Source organism: Nyctereutes procyonoides, unplaced genomic scaffold (genome assembly GCF_905146905.1).
Source record: "Nyctereutes procyonoides isolate TBG_1078 unplaced genomic scaffold, NYPRO_anot_genome, whole genome shotgun sequence".
Lineage (NCBI taxonomy): Eukaryota > Metazoa > Chordata > Mammalia > Carnivora > Canidae > Nyctereutes > Nyctereutes procyonoides.
In genome coordinates this window covers 1,379,126-1,396,906 of record NW_026575133.1, presented here as the reverse complement: position 1 = coordinate 1,396,906, position 17,781 = coordinate 1,379,126, and the positions used below count along the sequence as shown (strand labels likewise).

The 17,781-nt window shown below is 45.2% G+C and overlaps 1 protein-coding gene across 37 annotated transcripts in view; it reads left to right on the top strand.

The window, feature by feature from the left end:
* The window catches only part of SORBS1 (sorbin and SH3 domain containing 1), a 228,200-nt gene that overhangs the window by 123,033 nt on the left and 87,386 nt on the right, over positions 1-17,781 (top strand). For 21 of the 37 annotated variants that reach the window (XM_055346044.1, XM_055346043.1, XM_055346055.1 and 18 more), the window contains 2 exons: positions 5,347-5,459; positions 16,188-16,332. In XM_055346044.1, the coding sequence (XP_055202019.1) occupies positions 5,347-5,459; positions 16,188-16,332 (258 nt within the window). Of the gene's footprint in view, positions 1-5,346; positions 5,460-10,628; positions 11,361-11,974; positions 12,338-16,187; positions 16,333-17,781 lie in introns of all 37 variants that reach the window. The other 16 variants (XM_055346051.1, XM_055346035.1, XM_055346048.1 and 13 more) reach the window with 2 other exon arrangements.

The following is a 17,781-nucleotide window of genomic DNA, read 5'->3' as shown; positions in this document are numbered from 1 at the left end:
ACAAGGGCAGTGGAAATGAGAAACTGGGGCCAGGGTGAAAGTATATTTGGACGAGTGAAGTGGCAGTGCTCCGTGCAGTGTGTTTGAGGAGCACTGAAGGGCAGGACTCCCTGCTGAGTAGGCGTTGTTTCCCCTGGTTGACCAGGAGAATGGTATAGTGTTCCTGGAGACTATGGCTTTCTGGAGGGAGAGAAAGGAATCTTGAATTCCATTGTTGGATAATTGAGTTTTGAGGCAAGGGCAGGACTTCTAGGAGGAAGTTATTTGTTGTTTTAAAGATTTTATTTATTTATTCATGAGATGCAGAAAAAGGTAGAGACAGAGGGAAAGGGAGAAACAGGCTCCCCTGTGGGGAGCCTGATGTGGAACTGGATCCCAGGATCCCGGGATCATGACCTGATCAACCACTGAGCCACCCAGGTGCCCCTAGGAGGAAGTTTCTAATAGGCATTTGGAAATTTGGAGTTCAGAATGTGGATTTAAGAATCATATGCATCCAGACGAACACTGGGAGGATGGAGGTGCTCTCTGAGGTAGAGCGAGATGGAGCCCTTGGAGTTGCCCAGTTTAAACCTACCCTCCAGACTCCTGCCTACAAGTGGTACCTTGACTCTGGATCCCCAACCATGGCTTCCTGGCCAGCCTTCTAATCTATCAATGTGGACCTTGATTGTTGGATCAGAAGCATCTAGAAAGAGCTTGAGTAATCTTAGTGCTGACTCCCTTCCTCTGGGAGAGGTGTTACCTTATCCCTGCTTCCTGATATCATTTGCCTACCAGGTCTAGGTAGAAGAGACAGGGAGCCTAATGAACTGGTTGGTGTGATACTAAGCTTCCTTTCTGGTTTAGCCTGAAGGTTATCAGTCCCTGTGTTCTGACCCACAAGCCAAGTTCATCCCTTACATTTGGTTAATCATGTGCCAGTTTGCTCCAGTCCTTCTTGGTTCTTGATTACCATATTAGCTTTGGAACTAAATCAACCCATTTCCTCTGGTTTGACTTACAGGTTTGTGCTCTAGAAATGGTAGTAGCAAAAAGATACTATGAGAAAATTGACATGGAAGCAGTTAAAGATACTCTCTGCCCCCTAATAACTCCGAGTCCTCTTTATGAATGTGCCTGTACAAGAATTTGGGCTGAACTAAGAAGTTGGAAGGAAAAGTCTACACAAGAGAACATCTTTACTTCTTCTTCTTCTTCTTTTTTTTTTTTTTTTTAAGATTTATGTATTTATGAGGGAAGGAGGGACAGAGGGAAGAGAGAGACAGAGAATCTCAAGCAGACTCCACACTGAGCGCAGAGCCCCATATGGGGCCTGATCTCACAACCCTGAGATCATGACCTGAGCCGAAATCAAGAGTTGGATTCCTAACCACCTGAGCCACTCAGGCGCCCTCCCCCATTGGGATGACATTCCAAGGGTTTAGAGATTAATTCCCAGAAGCCAGAAGGCAAAAGCCAGACCTCTTTATGGGTAAGGTTAAATTCTTTACCACACAACTAGAATAAAAAAATAAACACAAATGAGATTTGGAACACCATTAGGCCCACTTTTAATACCTCATCTAATTCTTAGATACTCCACTAAAACACATCAGATCTGACTCAGTAAAAATTGTCCTAAGATCCCAAGAAGAACTGATCAGCAGAACAACTTTAAAGCAGACCAGAATGAAATTAGCACAGAATGAGAGAAAACAAAATATCAGGAGGCTGTGGCCACAGCTGTATAAAAAAAGAGAGGGAAAGATAAGATAAAACAAAATATACTTGTCCTGGAAAGGCTCAGTCTCTTAAAGGGCTGCGAAACCTATCTAGAATCCAACTTTCCTAGGTTCTCCTCCCCCTTTAGGAGCTTTGAGGTAACACTTATAGAAAGAAGCATTTTGACAGTCTTTTCAACCAAAAGTTAATAATTGATGATTATGTATGTAAAATCTCACCTGCCACACTCAGGTACAAATGGCTGTGGGCTGCTGCCAACCTTGAAGTTACAGAAGACTAGGTAGCAGAGGATGATATATGTTGGGAATTTAACTTTCCTTCAATAAGGAAGAGAGGAATGCCTAGAGAGGTCCTGGGAACTGCCTTTTCTGGGGCAGGATGAGGGGAATGGTTTTAATGACTTGGAATGAGAAGAAAAAGAGGGTTGATCCCTAAAGATATTATGTTCTCAAAGCTATCTATCACACAGCAGATGTCAGCAGCTCTTATTTCTGTGTTTGGGGAATTTTTTTCCATATTCTTTGGAGTCCAATTTTACTAAGCACATACTTCATGCCAGATATTCTCATTTAGTCCTCATGACTCAAAATAGGTAGATAACCCCTCGTTTCACAGGCAAGGCTGTCATTTGCTGCAGGATGTGCAGTTAGCAAGGTCTCAAACAAGGCAGTATGATGCCAAAGTGGTAGTCCCTTTATGACTAGCGCTTTGGAGAGACAGACTCCGCTCAACTATCCACGACACATCTGTTAGTCAGTGCCACCTGAGATAGAAGCAACCCAACCAAGAACCAGAGAGCATGGAAAATAATGTGTCCCCATATCCACGTAGAAAGCTCACATCTTTCACTGGATGGCCTCTCAGAACCTCTTGAGATGCAGGATGTGTGTGTAGATATAATACATTTGACAAAGGTGGATAAGAAATAACTTAGGAAGACAGAGCAGAAGTTGATGGATGCAGGGGGTTGGGGGGTGGGGAGTCATTGTCACATTGTGTCACCTAGTGGTTGATGGCCTGCCAAGTGTAAGGAGACGTCTGGGCCAGGGATCTGGTCATTTTTAGGGTCCTTCACATGCCTGATCTCTAGATCTTCAGCAACCATGTGAGGTGTCCATAGAGTAAAGATCATATTTTATAGGTGAGAAAAAGGAAGTTCAGAGTGATTAGCAGCCTACCATCAGTCACAGAAGCCAGTACATTGTAGTAATGTGTGTAAAACTCAAGTCCTGTAAATTCTCCAGCTATGTGATTGGAAAGAGAAGACAAATACCTAAGGATTATGTATAAGGGGATGGCAGAAATGTAACCAACCTGCTAAAGGAGTATACAACTGAAACATCCTGTAAAAACTCTGCTTTAGAGGAGAAAAGAAAGCAAAAATGGATATGGGATAGTTAAAAGCTAATAGAAAACAGGTTCCAGAAAAAAGGATGTTTTTTTGAGTATCCTTTTATCATGGTTTTCAAAGTGTGGACTGTGGACCGGAAACCTTACCATCACCTGGGAATCGTGTTAGACTTGTCAAATCTCAGGCTTTACCTCCTCCCGTCAACAGAGTTAGAAACGCTGGGGGTGGGGCCCAACAGTCTGTTCTAACAAGCACTCCAGTGATTCTAATTCAGCCAGACTACTGTACTTGGATGCAAATCATTTGAAACCTTTACCTCTGTGCCTTGCCTTCTGTTTTAGCACCTTCTGGCTCCTACCACCTCCCCGGAACATCAACGGCTGATGGTGGGGTTGGTGGCTGATGGTAGTAGAGTACTGCGCTGGATTCTGGAAACCTAGGCTACTTTGTGTTTCCTGGCTGTGTGATTTGTGGCAAGTCACGTGGCCTCTGTTTCCTCATTGTTGAAGTCGAGTGATCACCTACCTCGCACCTACCTTCCTCATTGTTGAAGTCGAGTGATCACCTACCTGTATACTTGTTGTATACACTAAATTAAATACTAAATGGGCACAAAAGTGACTAACAGTGTCTGGCACTTAGATTGGTGGTCAGTGATATTGGTAAACTCAACTGGACACCTGGAAAGCCCACCCCCTGGTCCTTGCAGGCCCCACATTGAGATGGGGCTGGGGCTATAAGAGCTGCTGTGTTAATCCCTCTTTGTCTCTATCCGGTAAGATCAGAGTATGTAGGGCACAAAGAAGGAAGTTAAGGGATTGGCTAGTTCAGAAGTTGGCAAACTGGACTGAAGGCCAAATCTGGCTCATGCCTATTTTTGTACAGCTCATGAACTAAGAATATTTTTAGGAAGAAATGGTTAAAAGGAAAGTCACAAGAGGAATGGTATTATATGCATATGAAAATTATATGAAATTCAAATTTCAGAGTCTATAAATAAAAGTTCTTTGGAACACAGCCATACTCATTCATTTACATATTATCTGTGGCTTCTTTTGTGCTAGGACAGCAGGGTTGAATAGTTGTTGGGACTGAGACTGTATGGCCCACAGTGCCCAAAATACTTATTATCTGGACCTTTATAGAAAAAGTGTGCTGACCTCTGAGCTAGGTGAAAGATAGAGCATAGAGACGAGGTGATGCGGAAGATGATAAATAGCAAACATTTACTGAGCTCTGGCAGGCACTGTGCTAAGCATTTCTCATGCATTATGTCATTTAATCCTTATAGCAACACTTAGGAACATCATTATCCCCACTTTTCAGATGGGAAAACAGGCTTAGAACTTGTATGGGTCACAGAGCCCATTGGTGGTAGATCCAGGATTTGAGCTGAGGTCAAGCTGGTAACCACTGTGCCCTGCTGGCTCTTGGTGCTAGGTGGGTCATGTTAGGAGAAGTTCTGGACCTCTGAGATGGGCATGGCTGGGAAGGCAGGATGGTAGCCGGCTAAAGGGAGACAAGGGTGCCTTGTAGCATGATGAAAACTCAGGGTGATTAGATTTTGAATTGTTTATGTGGCTCATTTAATGGAAAGAAGAAAAGCAGGCAGGGAGAGAAAAGAAAAAAAATCCTTATCACAGCAGATACCTCTGGGCTTAAATCATGCTCTCCCCCTAGCCCAGTGCCAGTCGCCACAGAAAAAGTGCTTATCAACTTCTCCTCTCCCGTGTCTGTTCATTAGCCCAGCCTGCTAATGAGGAGAGGTCATTCCAAAGCCCACATCAGGGTTGGAAAAGAGGAATGGGAGTTACTAGGAACCAGGAGGGGAGAGTTCTGTTGCCTTTTTGTCTGTAAAATAAGAATGTCAAGGAACAATTGTTTCTTCATTACTGTGAATGTGAGCCTTGTGTTTTCAAAGGTCAGCGCCTGTGAGCACATCATGGTTTAGAGTGGGTTCCTATGGTAATTAGGCCATCGTGACTGAGGGCATTTTGTGTCCGGTGACGGGTGCTGGATTTTCCTCTTTCTCTGTGGTACATGCTTGTTTGCTGCAAGTGTAACCATTTTTATTTGCCCCCCTTTTCTTCTTGTTTTCATCCTTTCTGCACCACACGTAGTTCTGGACTCAGAGACTCCCTCAGCAGGTAGGGCTTCTCTTGCTTTCTTTCTGCCTCTGCCTACCACCTGGGACTTAGATTAGAGGGGAACCAGGGAGTGTACCCTCTGAGTGAGGGGTTTCTCTCTTTCTTTTCCCCCCCATCTCTCAGATGAGTGGAGGCTTTCTTCCAATGCCGATGCCAATGGAAACGCCCAGCCCTCCTCACTTGCTGCCAAAGGCTACAGAAGTGTGCATCCCAACCTTCCTTCCGACAAGTCCCAGGTAGGCATGTGCCCACGGGTGGGGTGGGGAATCTGTGAGTGGCACCTGTTCTTGAATCTACACTTGTGACTTCCTGCTTGCCCAGCTGAATAACAGACTAGATTCTGAGTCATGCTTTTGGACAGCTCTGGAAAAGCTCTCGAAGACCAGAGTGAGTGAAAAGTTGGGGGTCGAGAGTAGCAGAGGCATGGGACGAGGAGGGTCTATACCAGGGGGATAGGAAATGTAAGCCCAGTGTTTTCTAGGGTTGAAACACCTGTGGAAATGCTCTGAAAGAGTCCATTTAGCCCTGAAGAAGGGAGAAAAGGTCTGAGCCTACGTGTTAAAAATTCTGGATTATGATAGTCAAAAGAAGAATACATTTTTGTGTTTGTTCTGTTAATTTGATGTAAGGGTTCCAGCAACTCTAGCCATACAGATCATGATCAGGTAACTGTGGGCAGCCCTGAATCTAGCAGCCCAGAGCAGGCAGACGGAAGTCCAGCCGGCAGTGCAATACAGTCTCCACCACCCCGTGCTAGCCTGCGGAAGAAAACCCCTAAGCTTGTACAGCTTGCAGTAGGGATGATTTTGCTTCAGTCTATCCCCTAAGTTGTTTTCCTGATCTTTCTTCCTTTTCCTCCCTGTTGCTCCTCTGCCATTTTGATGAACATAGTCCCTGTTTTAATTCAGGTGATACGTGAAGAGTGTTTTTTTACATAGGAGTCACATCTGTAGAACAGCAGTACTTTCTTTAAAAGCAAGCTGTGCTGCTCAAAAAACTGTGGGGAGACTGTGTTCCTTGTGTGGCCCACTTCCCTGGGCCCGTCTTCTGTGAAGGTGCTCCCAGAACTCACAAAGAGTGTGTGGATTCCGAAGGCCACTCTGGTTCCCACCCCACTTCTCCAGTGAACTTCTGGCTCCTGTTCCCGAGGGCATAAAATTACACAGAGTCAAAGATGATGTCTTCCTTCCTCTCCGCAGACCCTGTCTTTCCAGGCATAGAGGTGTCTCTGAGCCACTCCATTAAGCTTTCCCACCACTGCCATGCTTGTCTCCCCTAGGCACAGCCATGTGCGTGTAAGGCCAGAACTGCAGGTGTGCTTGGCCTCCTGAAGCCCTCATTGGATGCAGTTGTCTAGTAAATGACTTGCCATAGTTGTTCCATTTCCAAGACCTTTCCTAGTATGTAAGTGTGCTGCCAGGCCCCTATCTCTGCAGTCTCAGGAATGGGTACAGTTGGCTCTATATGAGTTAGGAAGTGGTGCTAATTAATTCAAGGCAAATTTGGAAGCCCATCCTCCTCCCCTATCAGTGACTTAGCCCAAAGGCTAATTCACTCATTCCTTTTGGCTTCCTAGAGAGCTCTTCTAAAAGAGAATTTTAAAAGCTTATTAAGTAAATAAAAATTCCTCTTAAATACATTTATTACTGCAGCTTTATTGAGCATTTGTGTGTTCAGATCACGATGTGAAATATTGCCGTCAAGGAGTTTATAAGGGTGAGCCTTATCATGAGGGTGAATATCCTGTAATATTGCCTACAAATAGTGTATTTTATTTTCTTTTTTTAAAGATTTATTTATTTTAGAATAAGAGGGAGGGTCAGAGGAGAGGGGGAGAGAGAGAATCCCAAGTAGACTCCTCACTGAGCCCAGAGCCCCATACAGGGCCCTGTCTCATGACCCTAAGATCACAACCTGAGCTAAAATCAAGAATCAAATGCTTAACCAACTATGCCACCCAAACCCCTACAAATAGCATATTTTCTTGTCTGTCACTATCCAGGATTTTTTTTTTTAACTGGGGTGTCTTAAAGGGAACCTGGCAAATTGCTGATACAGAGGTTTTATTCTGTATATTCAGTATAAAATTGGCCACCATAAATAAATAAATAAATAAATAAATAAATAAATAAATAAATAAATAAATAAACAAATCACCCACCCACCCAACTTACAAGAACTTTAGGTCATACATTATTTCTTGGATTTGTTTTCTGAAAGCAAAAATGGCTTCTTGTCCATATAGCCATTGCCAAAGCTGTTAAGTATACACTGGCTCAGACAAAACCAGTTGGGTTAGGCTAGTGACTGCCCTGGCTCAGTTTCAGATGAAGACAGCTCTTAGAGCCCCACAGGCCTGGCATCTCCTTATAAGGAATGAGTTGGGGTCCAGGACACCCAGGGGCCAGAGGGGAATCCTGTCTCCTGGAGCTCCCTTTTGCTATCTTTCCTCCTGCTCATATGGACCTGCTGCCCTGCTCTCCTCATCTCCAAGAACAGGGAACCAGGGCTTCCCTCTCTCTGACAGCATCATGGTGACCTCCAGTGGAGGCAGAGATTGGTAGTTTCTGGAACTATATAAACTAGGAACATATCCAGTTCTTCAAGCAGCCCCATTTCTTCCCCTCCCCCACCTTCTACAAAGATAAATGGAATTTCATCAGTTGCCAGCTGATGGCAGGAATGGAAACAGTGTATGTAGTTCCTGCAATGTTTACAATAAATCAGAAAGTTCCTTCCCTGTAAGATGACAGTGTCTATCCCCCTCCTTCTTTAAGACAGGAAGGCCTTTGGCTCTGAGTACATTGTCAACACTCTGGGGAAGCATTCTCTCCACAGGGCCAAAGCCTTGGGAGGGCTTGTGCCTGATGTAATGCAACCCTGGCACCTTATATGGCCATAACCAAATTAAGTTAAAAACTCATTGAAACCGATTCCTATCTTTGGACAAGAAGGAATCACATGTGGGACACTGGAGCTCAAAATAGAGTAAATCAGAGCCAAAGTCAAAGTTATCTTTTGCTTACCTCCCTGACAACCATCACTCAACTTAGCCTATAGTCCCTTTGTTGCATGCTAGTTTGAGTGTTTACTATTTATAGAGATTATTGTTCAGTCTGAAACTGCCGCAATCTCCAGTGCATTTCACCGAAACTAAGTCAGTCCCAACTGGAGGGTTTTAGCCCTACTAACTACTGATATGGGGCCACTTGTTTTTGTATTTTTGGCTGGTACGCATGGCCTCATTCCACTGGCACCATCATGGGCACTCTGTGGAAAGGATAGGCATCGAGTTAACCTAGGCTATCCAGCTCATTTCTTCTTGATCCAGGTTATTTGTAGCTAGAGAACAGAATTTGTTATGGGATAGGTTGCTCCCTGGTTCTGGGGTTGATATTCTAATCCAGACTCAAAAAGCTTGATTTCTTGCCTATTTACTCTTTGCCTTTCTACCTGCACTCCACAAAAAATAAAAAACAACCTTCAGATAGACCCCTACCCCTGCACTCTCCCAGTTTGGGGATATAACCCATATACCAGGTAGTGACCAAACTCTTAATAAACCTCATCTATGCAATTTAGAGGACATTCTGGTTTTCCTCTGGTACCTGGCTCAGTTTCAGATGAAGATAGCTCTTAGAGCCCCACAGGCCTGGCATCTCCTTATAAGAAATGAGTTGGGCTCCAGGAGACCCAGGGGCCAGAGGGGAATCCTCTCTCCTGGTGCTCCCTTTTGCTGTCTTTAAAGATAGGATAGGTACCTTTAAAAATAGGAACCAGTGAGGAAAAATCTAGGTGTCTTAGCTTGGGCTGCTATGACAAAATACCATAAATAGGTGTCGTAAGCAACAGACATTTCTTTTTTTTCTTAAGATTTTACTTATTTGATGGAGCACACAAGCAGGGAAAACAGCAGGGAGAGGGAGAAGCAGATTCCCCAATGAGCAGAGACACCGATGTGGGGCTTGATCCCAAGACCCCAGGATCACGACCTGATCAAAGGCAGATGCTTAACCAACTGAGCCACCCTGGCACTCTCAGACATTTATTTTCACAGTTCTGGGGTCTGGGAAGTCCAAAGTCAAGGTGCCAACTGATATGGTTCTTAGTTAGGGCTCTCTTCCTGGCATTTACTTTTTCACTGTGTCTTCACCTGATGGAAAGAATGAGCTCTCTTCTTCTTACAAGGACATTAATCCCATAATGGGACTTTACCTTCATAACCCCATCTCACCCTAATTATCTCCTATAGGCTCCATCTCAAAATACCATTACTTGGGGCAAGGGGTTCAATATATGAACTTTTGCGGGGACATGCACATTTAATCCATAACACTAGGAAATAAGCTGTTCTCATTTTATGGTCCAATTTCCAGTTGAGCCACCAATTGACAATTCTCCTTGAAATGAGGATCGTTCAGGAGATTTACCCCATTTCCTCTACCCCACTGAGACCCAAGGAGGAGCTAGGAGCTGTGTTGAGGGAGAAGGAATAAGATGTGACCTACAGCTTCCTAACTCTCAGTCTAGAACCGAGCTTTGGGCTGAAGCCAGGAGTGTGGGGCTGGTCACCCCACTGTGGGATTGTCTGTTTGGTGGTGCTCTGGACGGGAATTGGGCAAGGGCTGGACTTTGATGAACCAGGCACAGTCCAATTCGGTAGGCAAATCAGTGCTTCGTTGTCTGGTCCCTTTGTTCTGTGTGCATCAAAATGGGAGACTACGTGCTTTTAATCTTACGCCTGTCTTCCTCCTAATAATTAGTTCCATCAAATTGTTTCCTTTGATAAAAGAGCACATGTGGATTCTAAATCCTTAGCATTCTCTTCTTGGTGAGCTTTAATTTGTTATGCTTATGGAATTGAGTGCTAAATCTCAGTGATTCAATTAAGACATCTGTCTCCTATGAACACAAATAAGGATGCTTCTTCCAATTCTCTATTTCCTAAGGGAAGAGGATGAAAGACATTCAAGTGTTTCAGTGAACTTAAACTTTTAGTGCTAAGGGCATGGAGAAGGAAATCTTTGAGAAGAGTTTGAGAACACTGGGGGGCTCTTGGGGCCTCTTGCCCCAGCCTTGAGACCTTGGGCACCCATCAATCAGGAGGGCTGATGAAGGGTGCAGGTCAGCCAAGGATCGCCGTCAGACTGACTTAACACGTGGCCTCTCCTGGGCTGAGATGTGAGAGAGTCAGGCCTGCCTCTCCAGGTGAGTAGGATTCAGCCGTTGGCCTCATCCAGAGGAGAAATGTAGGGACCACAAGGAGTCTAAGCTCAGGGTTTGCTTAAAAACATATCAAGAATTGTTTTTCTTCACATCATGTTATGCTGTTATTTCTAATGGTCATCCTTCTTTCCATTTCCTTCCTCTTTCTTTTTTCCCCATTTTGATACTATATCTTGAAGATAATGCTAAAGGTTCTCTCCCCCCCTCGGCCTCCTCTCCCTAAAGAGGACCGCTTTGCATGGCAGTGTCCCACCACCCCCAGTCCCTCCAAGGACTCCCTCTACCTGAGCTCACCAAAGCCTTACGTCCCCCCCAGCACCCCCAGCCAGCAGAGGCCCTCACGACCGCAGCCTGTCCCCGTCTCCCTGGCAGCCAGATCCACTCCCAAAGGTGTGCCACACCCCAGGCCGTCGCTTCCAGGGTCCACGTTCTCCCGTGCTTCCTCCCAACCCTGGCACCACTGTGTGGCCACCAGGACAGTTGACAGTGAGAATGTGAGCTCTAACCCACGTCATGAGGCAGTTGGGAATAAAAAGGTCAGCAGCTTATATGTACCTTGTTTATCCAATAACATCTGCCGGGTGGCAGCGGAAAAGGCCTCTCGTGTTGCACGTGACCCAGCCACGGGCACTCCCTCGGAAGCTGCAGGCGCTCGAGCACCGGCTCCCGGCATTGTCCCCCACACAGCCGGCACGGGAAAGCCACCCTCTGCTCCTCCTGACCCTCCCAAGCTATTCTCTGACATCCATAAAGATGCTGCTAACTGGGGTGCGAGTCCTTCCCTGTGTGCCCGGCCTCCGTTCCCAGCTGCGATGAGACCACCACCTGTGCTAGGGCCCCAGCTTTCCTCTGCTCCCGAAAACCGGAAGAGAAAAGAACCTTACCTTTTGCAGCCGTGTTATCCAGACAAGGCAAGGACTTAGGAATGTGTGTGTGTCTTCTACACCATCTCTCTTGAGATTCATGCAAGCAGCTCGCTTGTTTTCTGGGCTGCCTCCCCTCCCTCTCCTTGTCAGCATTGCTGCAGCTTGAGTCCCGAAGTCTTCTCTCTAAACACCTCGGCACAGTCCTCTCTGTCCCCTCCCTCTCTTTCCTGGTAGTATGTAAGTATGCTGGAGTGTGGGATCCATATACTAATAACGTGGTGAGATTCGGGGTGTCGGTGTTTTATCACAAGGTGCCAAAGAAATTGTATTTGCTCCCAAGCTTTCGGGCTCTGCAAGCAGTTTCGGGGTAAAACACAGCCTGCCTGCCTGTTCTGTTGTTCTTTTTCTCTCTCTCTAAAGTGTTAAAAGGAGTCAAAAATAGATGGATGGAAAGTAAACTTGGATGGGGTTCCCTCTGTGTCATGGAGTGTCAGGAGGCCAGCTGGCCAGCACCGGCTGTCTCATGTACTCTGAGGAGCGGGCACTGATTAAATAGTTCTCAGAGTACATCACTGCATGTCCAGTCTTTACTGTTTAAATATGGAATTCCTTCTTCCCTGCCATGCCCCTTTACATAACGACCCCCTTATTTCCTACAGGACGCCACTTTCTCCAGTTCAGCCCAGCCTGAGATAATAGTTGTCCCTCTCTACCTGGTTAATACTGACAGAGGGCAAGAAGGCACTGCCAGACCTCCAGCATCTCTGGGGCCTCTTGGCCCCCCAAGCCCGGCGACTGCCCCTGCTGCCCCACTTCTGACCTTCCCGACTCTAGATGATTTCATTCCCCCTCGTCTGCAGAGGCGATCCCACCACAGCCAGCCAGCCAGCGCTCCTGGCCCCCACTCCCCCGTTAGCCAGACACCACCATCCTTCTCACCACCTCCTCCGCTGGTGCCCCCGATACCGGAGGGCCTCCGCAGAGCCTCGGAGCCTGACCTCACGGGAGCTGTTTCAAGTACCGTAAGCTTGCCGGAACCCCCTCCTCACAGCTTTCCTGAATGTCTGCTCCTGGCAGTGAAAAACCCCTTTGTCACTGAAGTACTAAGTCGTGAGGGAAGTGTCCACTGCCACTGTGCTCGTGTGGTGACTGGACCCCTGTTTGCTTTCCTCAGAGTGCATGCCTCCTGTGCGTGTGCGTGTCGTCTCCTTCAGCTGCTCACGAGCCCCTTGCGTGCCTCTGCCTGTCCTGTTTGGAATGCACATCTTCTGGAAGAACCCCGTTTTCCCTCTGAGAACCTCCGTGGCCTTTCCTTTGGCTCGTGATGCTCTTGAGAGGCCAAGCAGATGTGGCGTTGAGAGCCGAGGAAGGCTGAAGAGCTATGTAGGAAAGCCAACGGCAGCCTCTCCACCAGGGAGCAGTGAGCTTCTAGGGGAGGAAGCTTCCCTCTTTTGTTGATTTAGCAAGTAAACTTTTATATATGCCAATGGCAGAGAATAGTTTAAAAAAAAAAAAGTTGAGTTTAATTGAGTAAATGGCTCTAAAAGCCTTGCACAAATGTTGGGACTGTTTTCTCCAAAGGCAAAAAAGTGCTGCTTCCCCCTGACTAGTGGCTCTCAGGGGCCTTTGCGGCAAAATGTTGCTTCAGGGGTCAAGTGAAGGTAAAGGGCCTTGATACGTCAGGTCCCATCCCTTGAGGGATGAGTCCCCATTGTAGGTGGGGAAAGTCCAAGTGCTTTACAGGAGAGGTTGAATCAGGGTCTTTATTTCTCCTCAGGAGCCCTGAGAATCAAGAGGATCTCAGAACCTCAGAGTGAATTGTAAAATGGGAATGTGTGGATCTACTCAGGGGCCTGTGGGGTGCAGTGGGACTGAGTCTGTTAGAGTTGCTAGGATGGTGCTTCCCACAGAGAGAGAGAATGCTCGATAACTGTTAGCTACATTGCTGAGGACTTGCCCTTGCAAATGGGGGCCAGAGTCCTTCAAAAATAAGTTATTGGCTAATTAACAATTAATGGGGTCCTACAATGTTCCAGGCATATTGCTAGATTCTGTAGGTACAGCTATGAACAAGGCACAGCCTTTGTTCTTGAAGGGTTTTTTTGGGTAGCATATTGGCTCCGAAGCTTAGCATACATGGGATTATCTGAGAGTCAAGGAAGCTGGTTTACATCGTCAACTCTAGGTTATACTCCTAGAGTCCTAATTGAGTGGATCTGCAAAGGGGCCTAGGGCTCTGATTTCATAACCCACATCCAGAGGATTCTGATGCTGAGGGTCCTTGGACCACATTTTGAGATATAGTGGGTCATGTAATTGATGCAGCTAAATGCTTAGTAACATCCCTTTGTGTAGAGGTGTATGCCTACCTAACTGGCTCTCATGATTCATTGAGCTGAAGCCAGTCATGCAAAAAGCAGAGTAACTCCTTTTTGGCTTGTAGAAGAATTTGTAGCCAGATACCAGGCACACCAGAGCTGGGAATGGCTTCATTCTGGTCTGGGACCTCTTCTCAAATCTCTAGGTGCGACACAATGCAGTTAGGTCAGGACTCAGCCAAACATGGTCCAGGGGCTTTGGATATCCTTCCAGCTTTGAGCTTTGCAGCTCAACCCTGTTGAAGGAAAATGCTAGATTGTTTCTAAGCTCTCCCCTCACCCTAGCCCAGCTTATAGGCATATTGAGAAGCTGCTCTTATTTCAGAGGGCACCCGAATAATCTGTAGATATTCTTCCCTTTGGCACAGGGTGTTTCTCCAGAACAGTATATAAAGTGAGATGTTTTTAGTGCCATAGTATACAATTGTGAGTAGTTTTGTTGTATGCTCCATAATTCATCATCTGTATAGATCTAGATGTTCATACTGAGTTTTGTTTCAGGGGTGCCAGGACAGGTCAGTTAGGACAGTGTCCTCAGTTTCTCCAGCCTGACTGATCAGCCTGGTATAGACTTCCAGGGGGGACTTCAGCTGATGACTTATTTGGTTTGGTCCCAAGTAACCATAAGGTGAAAAAGGAAACTGTTTGGGATCCTTCACTCAATGAGAACTGTGAGGAAGAGCACGGGCCCCCTGGGGATGGTGGCCAAGCCACAAGTTGAGATTTGCTCCATCTGTAGCTATTTGAGAATAAGAGGGAAGAAGAAAATTCATGTGAATTGATCCAGGTTCTTTTTGTCTGTAGCCATTTTTGTGATGTTCCAGAAATAAGACTTGGGCCACAGAATAAACTTTTGTAAAATACTTCATGTTCACATGATCTATCCAGACATCACAGTAGGCATTTATACCTTAGGGAGCCACATGCCTGATTTTGTGTGTGTGTTTCTCAGGTGCATTATGGCAGTGTTTTCACGGGTGTATCATTTATCTTTATTAAATCACTTGGGAAGTAAATTAAGGCAAGTGTAATTTTTTTCTACTTTACAAATGAAAAAATGGAGATGAAGCACTTCTGAACAAGATCATATTATGCCTCTCAAGCCTTGGGGAAAGATTTTATTCACTAAATTGAGCTGTTGCTCATAACTAGCAGCTGCAACATTAGGGCACTTTCAGAATTGACTGAAGCCCCTACTGTGCGTCAGGAGCTGTCCCTGGTCCTGATACGTTCTTTCTTTTATGGTCACATGTTTTCTTGCTGCAAAAGTTGTTCGGAAACACCTTTACAAATAGATGGCTCCAGTCATTCAAGTGATATTTATTTAACAAGCACCAACTATCTGCAGAGTCTTATGCTAGGTGCAGGGGTCAAAAGGAGGAAGGGAGGCATGGCTTTCGTCTTCTCTGGAGCATACTAATTGCTTTGAGCCATACATTAATCTGGAGAGTAACAATCAAAGTCTTGCCTTTCAAACTCCTTAAGAATGACATTCTGGCTAGAGGTCCAGAATAGAAACTTTCTAAGAGTTACAAGTGTGATAGGTGAAACTGTGTATATATCCTTACTTACTACATATTGAGGTCTTGTTTTTCTGTCTTTAAAAAAGACTAGCATCATTCCCTTCATGCAAATTATAATGTAACAGTTCTATTGGTTTTTATAGCCAAGACCTCAGGTTTTTGAAGTCAGGATTTTTTTTTTTTTAAGATTTTATTTATTTATTCATGAGAGAGACAGAGAGGCAGAGACACATAGGCAGAGGGAGAAACGGGCTCCTTGAGGGGAGCCCAGTGTGCGACTTGATCCTGGGACTCTGGAACCACGCCTGAAGGCAGAGGCTCAACCATGAAGCCACCCAGGCGTCCTGAAGTCAAGATTATTATAAGTCTTTACCATTTCAAAGATCTTTGTCATTCAATACTGGAGTGGGGCTGGGGGGGAACTCAGGATAGAACCCGGTAACACCCAAATCTCAGAATCAAGTGCTAGTGAGGTTGTTGAGTGATGCAAATAAATAAGAGTGGCTTTCTAGGAATACCAATATGTAACTTTTCCCTACTCACATTGATGGCTTCTTTTCCTCATGTTGTCTCATGTTTCTTTAGACAAGTATACTAAACTTTCCTGATTTTTCCCTTAAACCAGCTCTCATTCTTGGATCACATTTGGAATTGCATGAGTCTTGCATGTTGTTCTATTTTGTTTTGAATTTCCTTTTTCAGTAACTGGATTGATCCACGGCTATTACCAGGCGAAAATAATGATGTTGCTGAGACTTCCAGTAACACTCACCTTCCCTCTCTACCCTTACTAACACCAACAAAGAGACTAAGCATTCCAGATTAAACTCCTAACTGGAATTAGTGAAGTCTCATTGATTACATTTCTTTTTATAATTAAGGTCCTTGTAAAGCTATACATTTCTTCTTTTTAAAAAGAACATTAGGTTTCACATACTTACAGTTGGTCACAGTGTTTGTTCACTTTTCAGGATTCAAGTCCTCTACTAAATGAAGTTTCTTCATCCCACGTTGGAACCGATTCCCCAATCGCTGCACCAGTTAGCAAGTCATCATCTGCCTACCCCTCTACGACAATTGTCAATCCTACTATTGTACTCTTGCAACACAATCGAGGTAAGGGAACTTCTCAGAGCGCCCCCCACTCACTGGCATCAACAGAGCTGTTCTGTGACTTCCAGGGGCAAGAATTCTCCCATTCCAGAGAAATTGTCACAAACCTCCTCCCTTCCTCGATACTGTCTGCCCCCGTTTACTCACTCCCATGACCCACAGAGTAGACCACAGCAGGGAGACCGGCCCCTGATATGAGATGATGTCAGATGTCTGTGTAAGTAAGCTGGTGTAGCGCATGTTCCGCACCTTGGGTGTTTACGGTTGTTTTCAGATGGTAGCACCAAAAGAAAGAAAAGACAGAAGGGAAAAAGTCTGTGCACCTTAACTCCTCATCATGAGAATTTGAATCAGAGCTTTGCTGGGTAAATCTAGGTATAGCAATAATATCTCTTTTTTTTAAATTTTTATTTATTTATGATAGTCACACAGAGAGAGAGAGAGAGAGGCAGAGACATAGGCAGAGGGAGAAGCAGGCTCCATGCACCGGGAGCCCGACGTGGGACTCGATCCCGGGTCTCCAGGATCACGCCCTGGGCCAAAGGCAGGCGCCAAACCTCTGCGCCACCCAGGGATCCCTAAGATCTCTTTTAATAAGTCATGTAGTTCTTTGACATCATGAGTTTTCTAGAAAGCAAAATTTTGAGTACCCAATTTTTTTTAAAAAAAGCATAATGGGTGGAGACCTTTATAAAATATCAAACATGTTTTTGTGCCTCTAAAGCAGGCACTGAACTTTCTCTTAGTGACTCGCTGGCCTAGACTCTTGCCAGCATTTATCACACTGGGCTGTCATTCAGTGCACCCTTTTGGGACAGGAGACTCACGTGGCTGTGTGTGTCCCGTATGCTGTGTGGCCGATAGAGCTCTGCTGAGGGTGTCCACATTTGTTTTCTATAGTTCTCTTACTGCTTCTGGCTGGTTCTTCCCTTCTCTGAAGGGGCATTTAGGTAAAGCAGAAGTGCTTTGAGGTAATAGTTGTCTATGTTGACCCTTCTGCTTTAAAATTTCAGAAGATGATCTTAAGTCTCAAGTTTTTACTAGTTGGAATTCAGTAGAGAGAGAAACTTTTCCTTCTCAAAAATCCTTTACAGTGTAAAGTGTAAAGGTGTCAATCTGTTTCATAGAGCAGAAAGGGTTTTTTAGTCTGAGTTTCAAAAAAGCTAGGCACCAAACCTCTCCTTTTCTTGATGCGCTGTTTGCCTACTGCATAGCTCCCCCTGCCCCACCCCCACATTACTTGGATCAGAATGGAACTGGAGTCTATTTTTAATTGTTTTCCATATTAAATGGAGTTTTCTGTTTCCTGTTTCTAACTTGTAAAACAGATGAATGAAACATTTCCTCTCACTTAAAATCTTCCCACTTAAATCTTATTTTAGTGATTTTATTTTTTTTTCCACTACATATAGCCTCCATATTAACTGTCCTCCACAAATCTTGTTTTTTCAA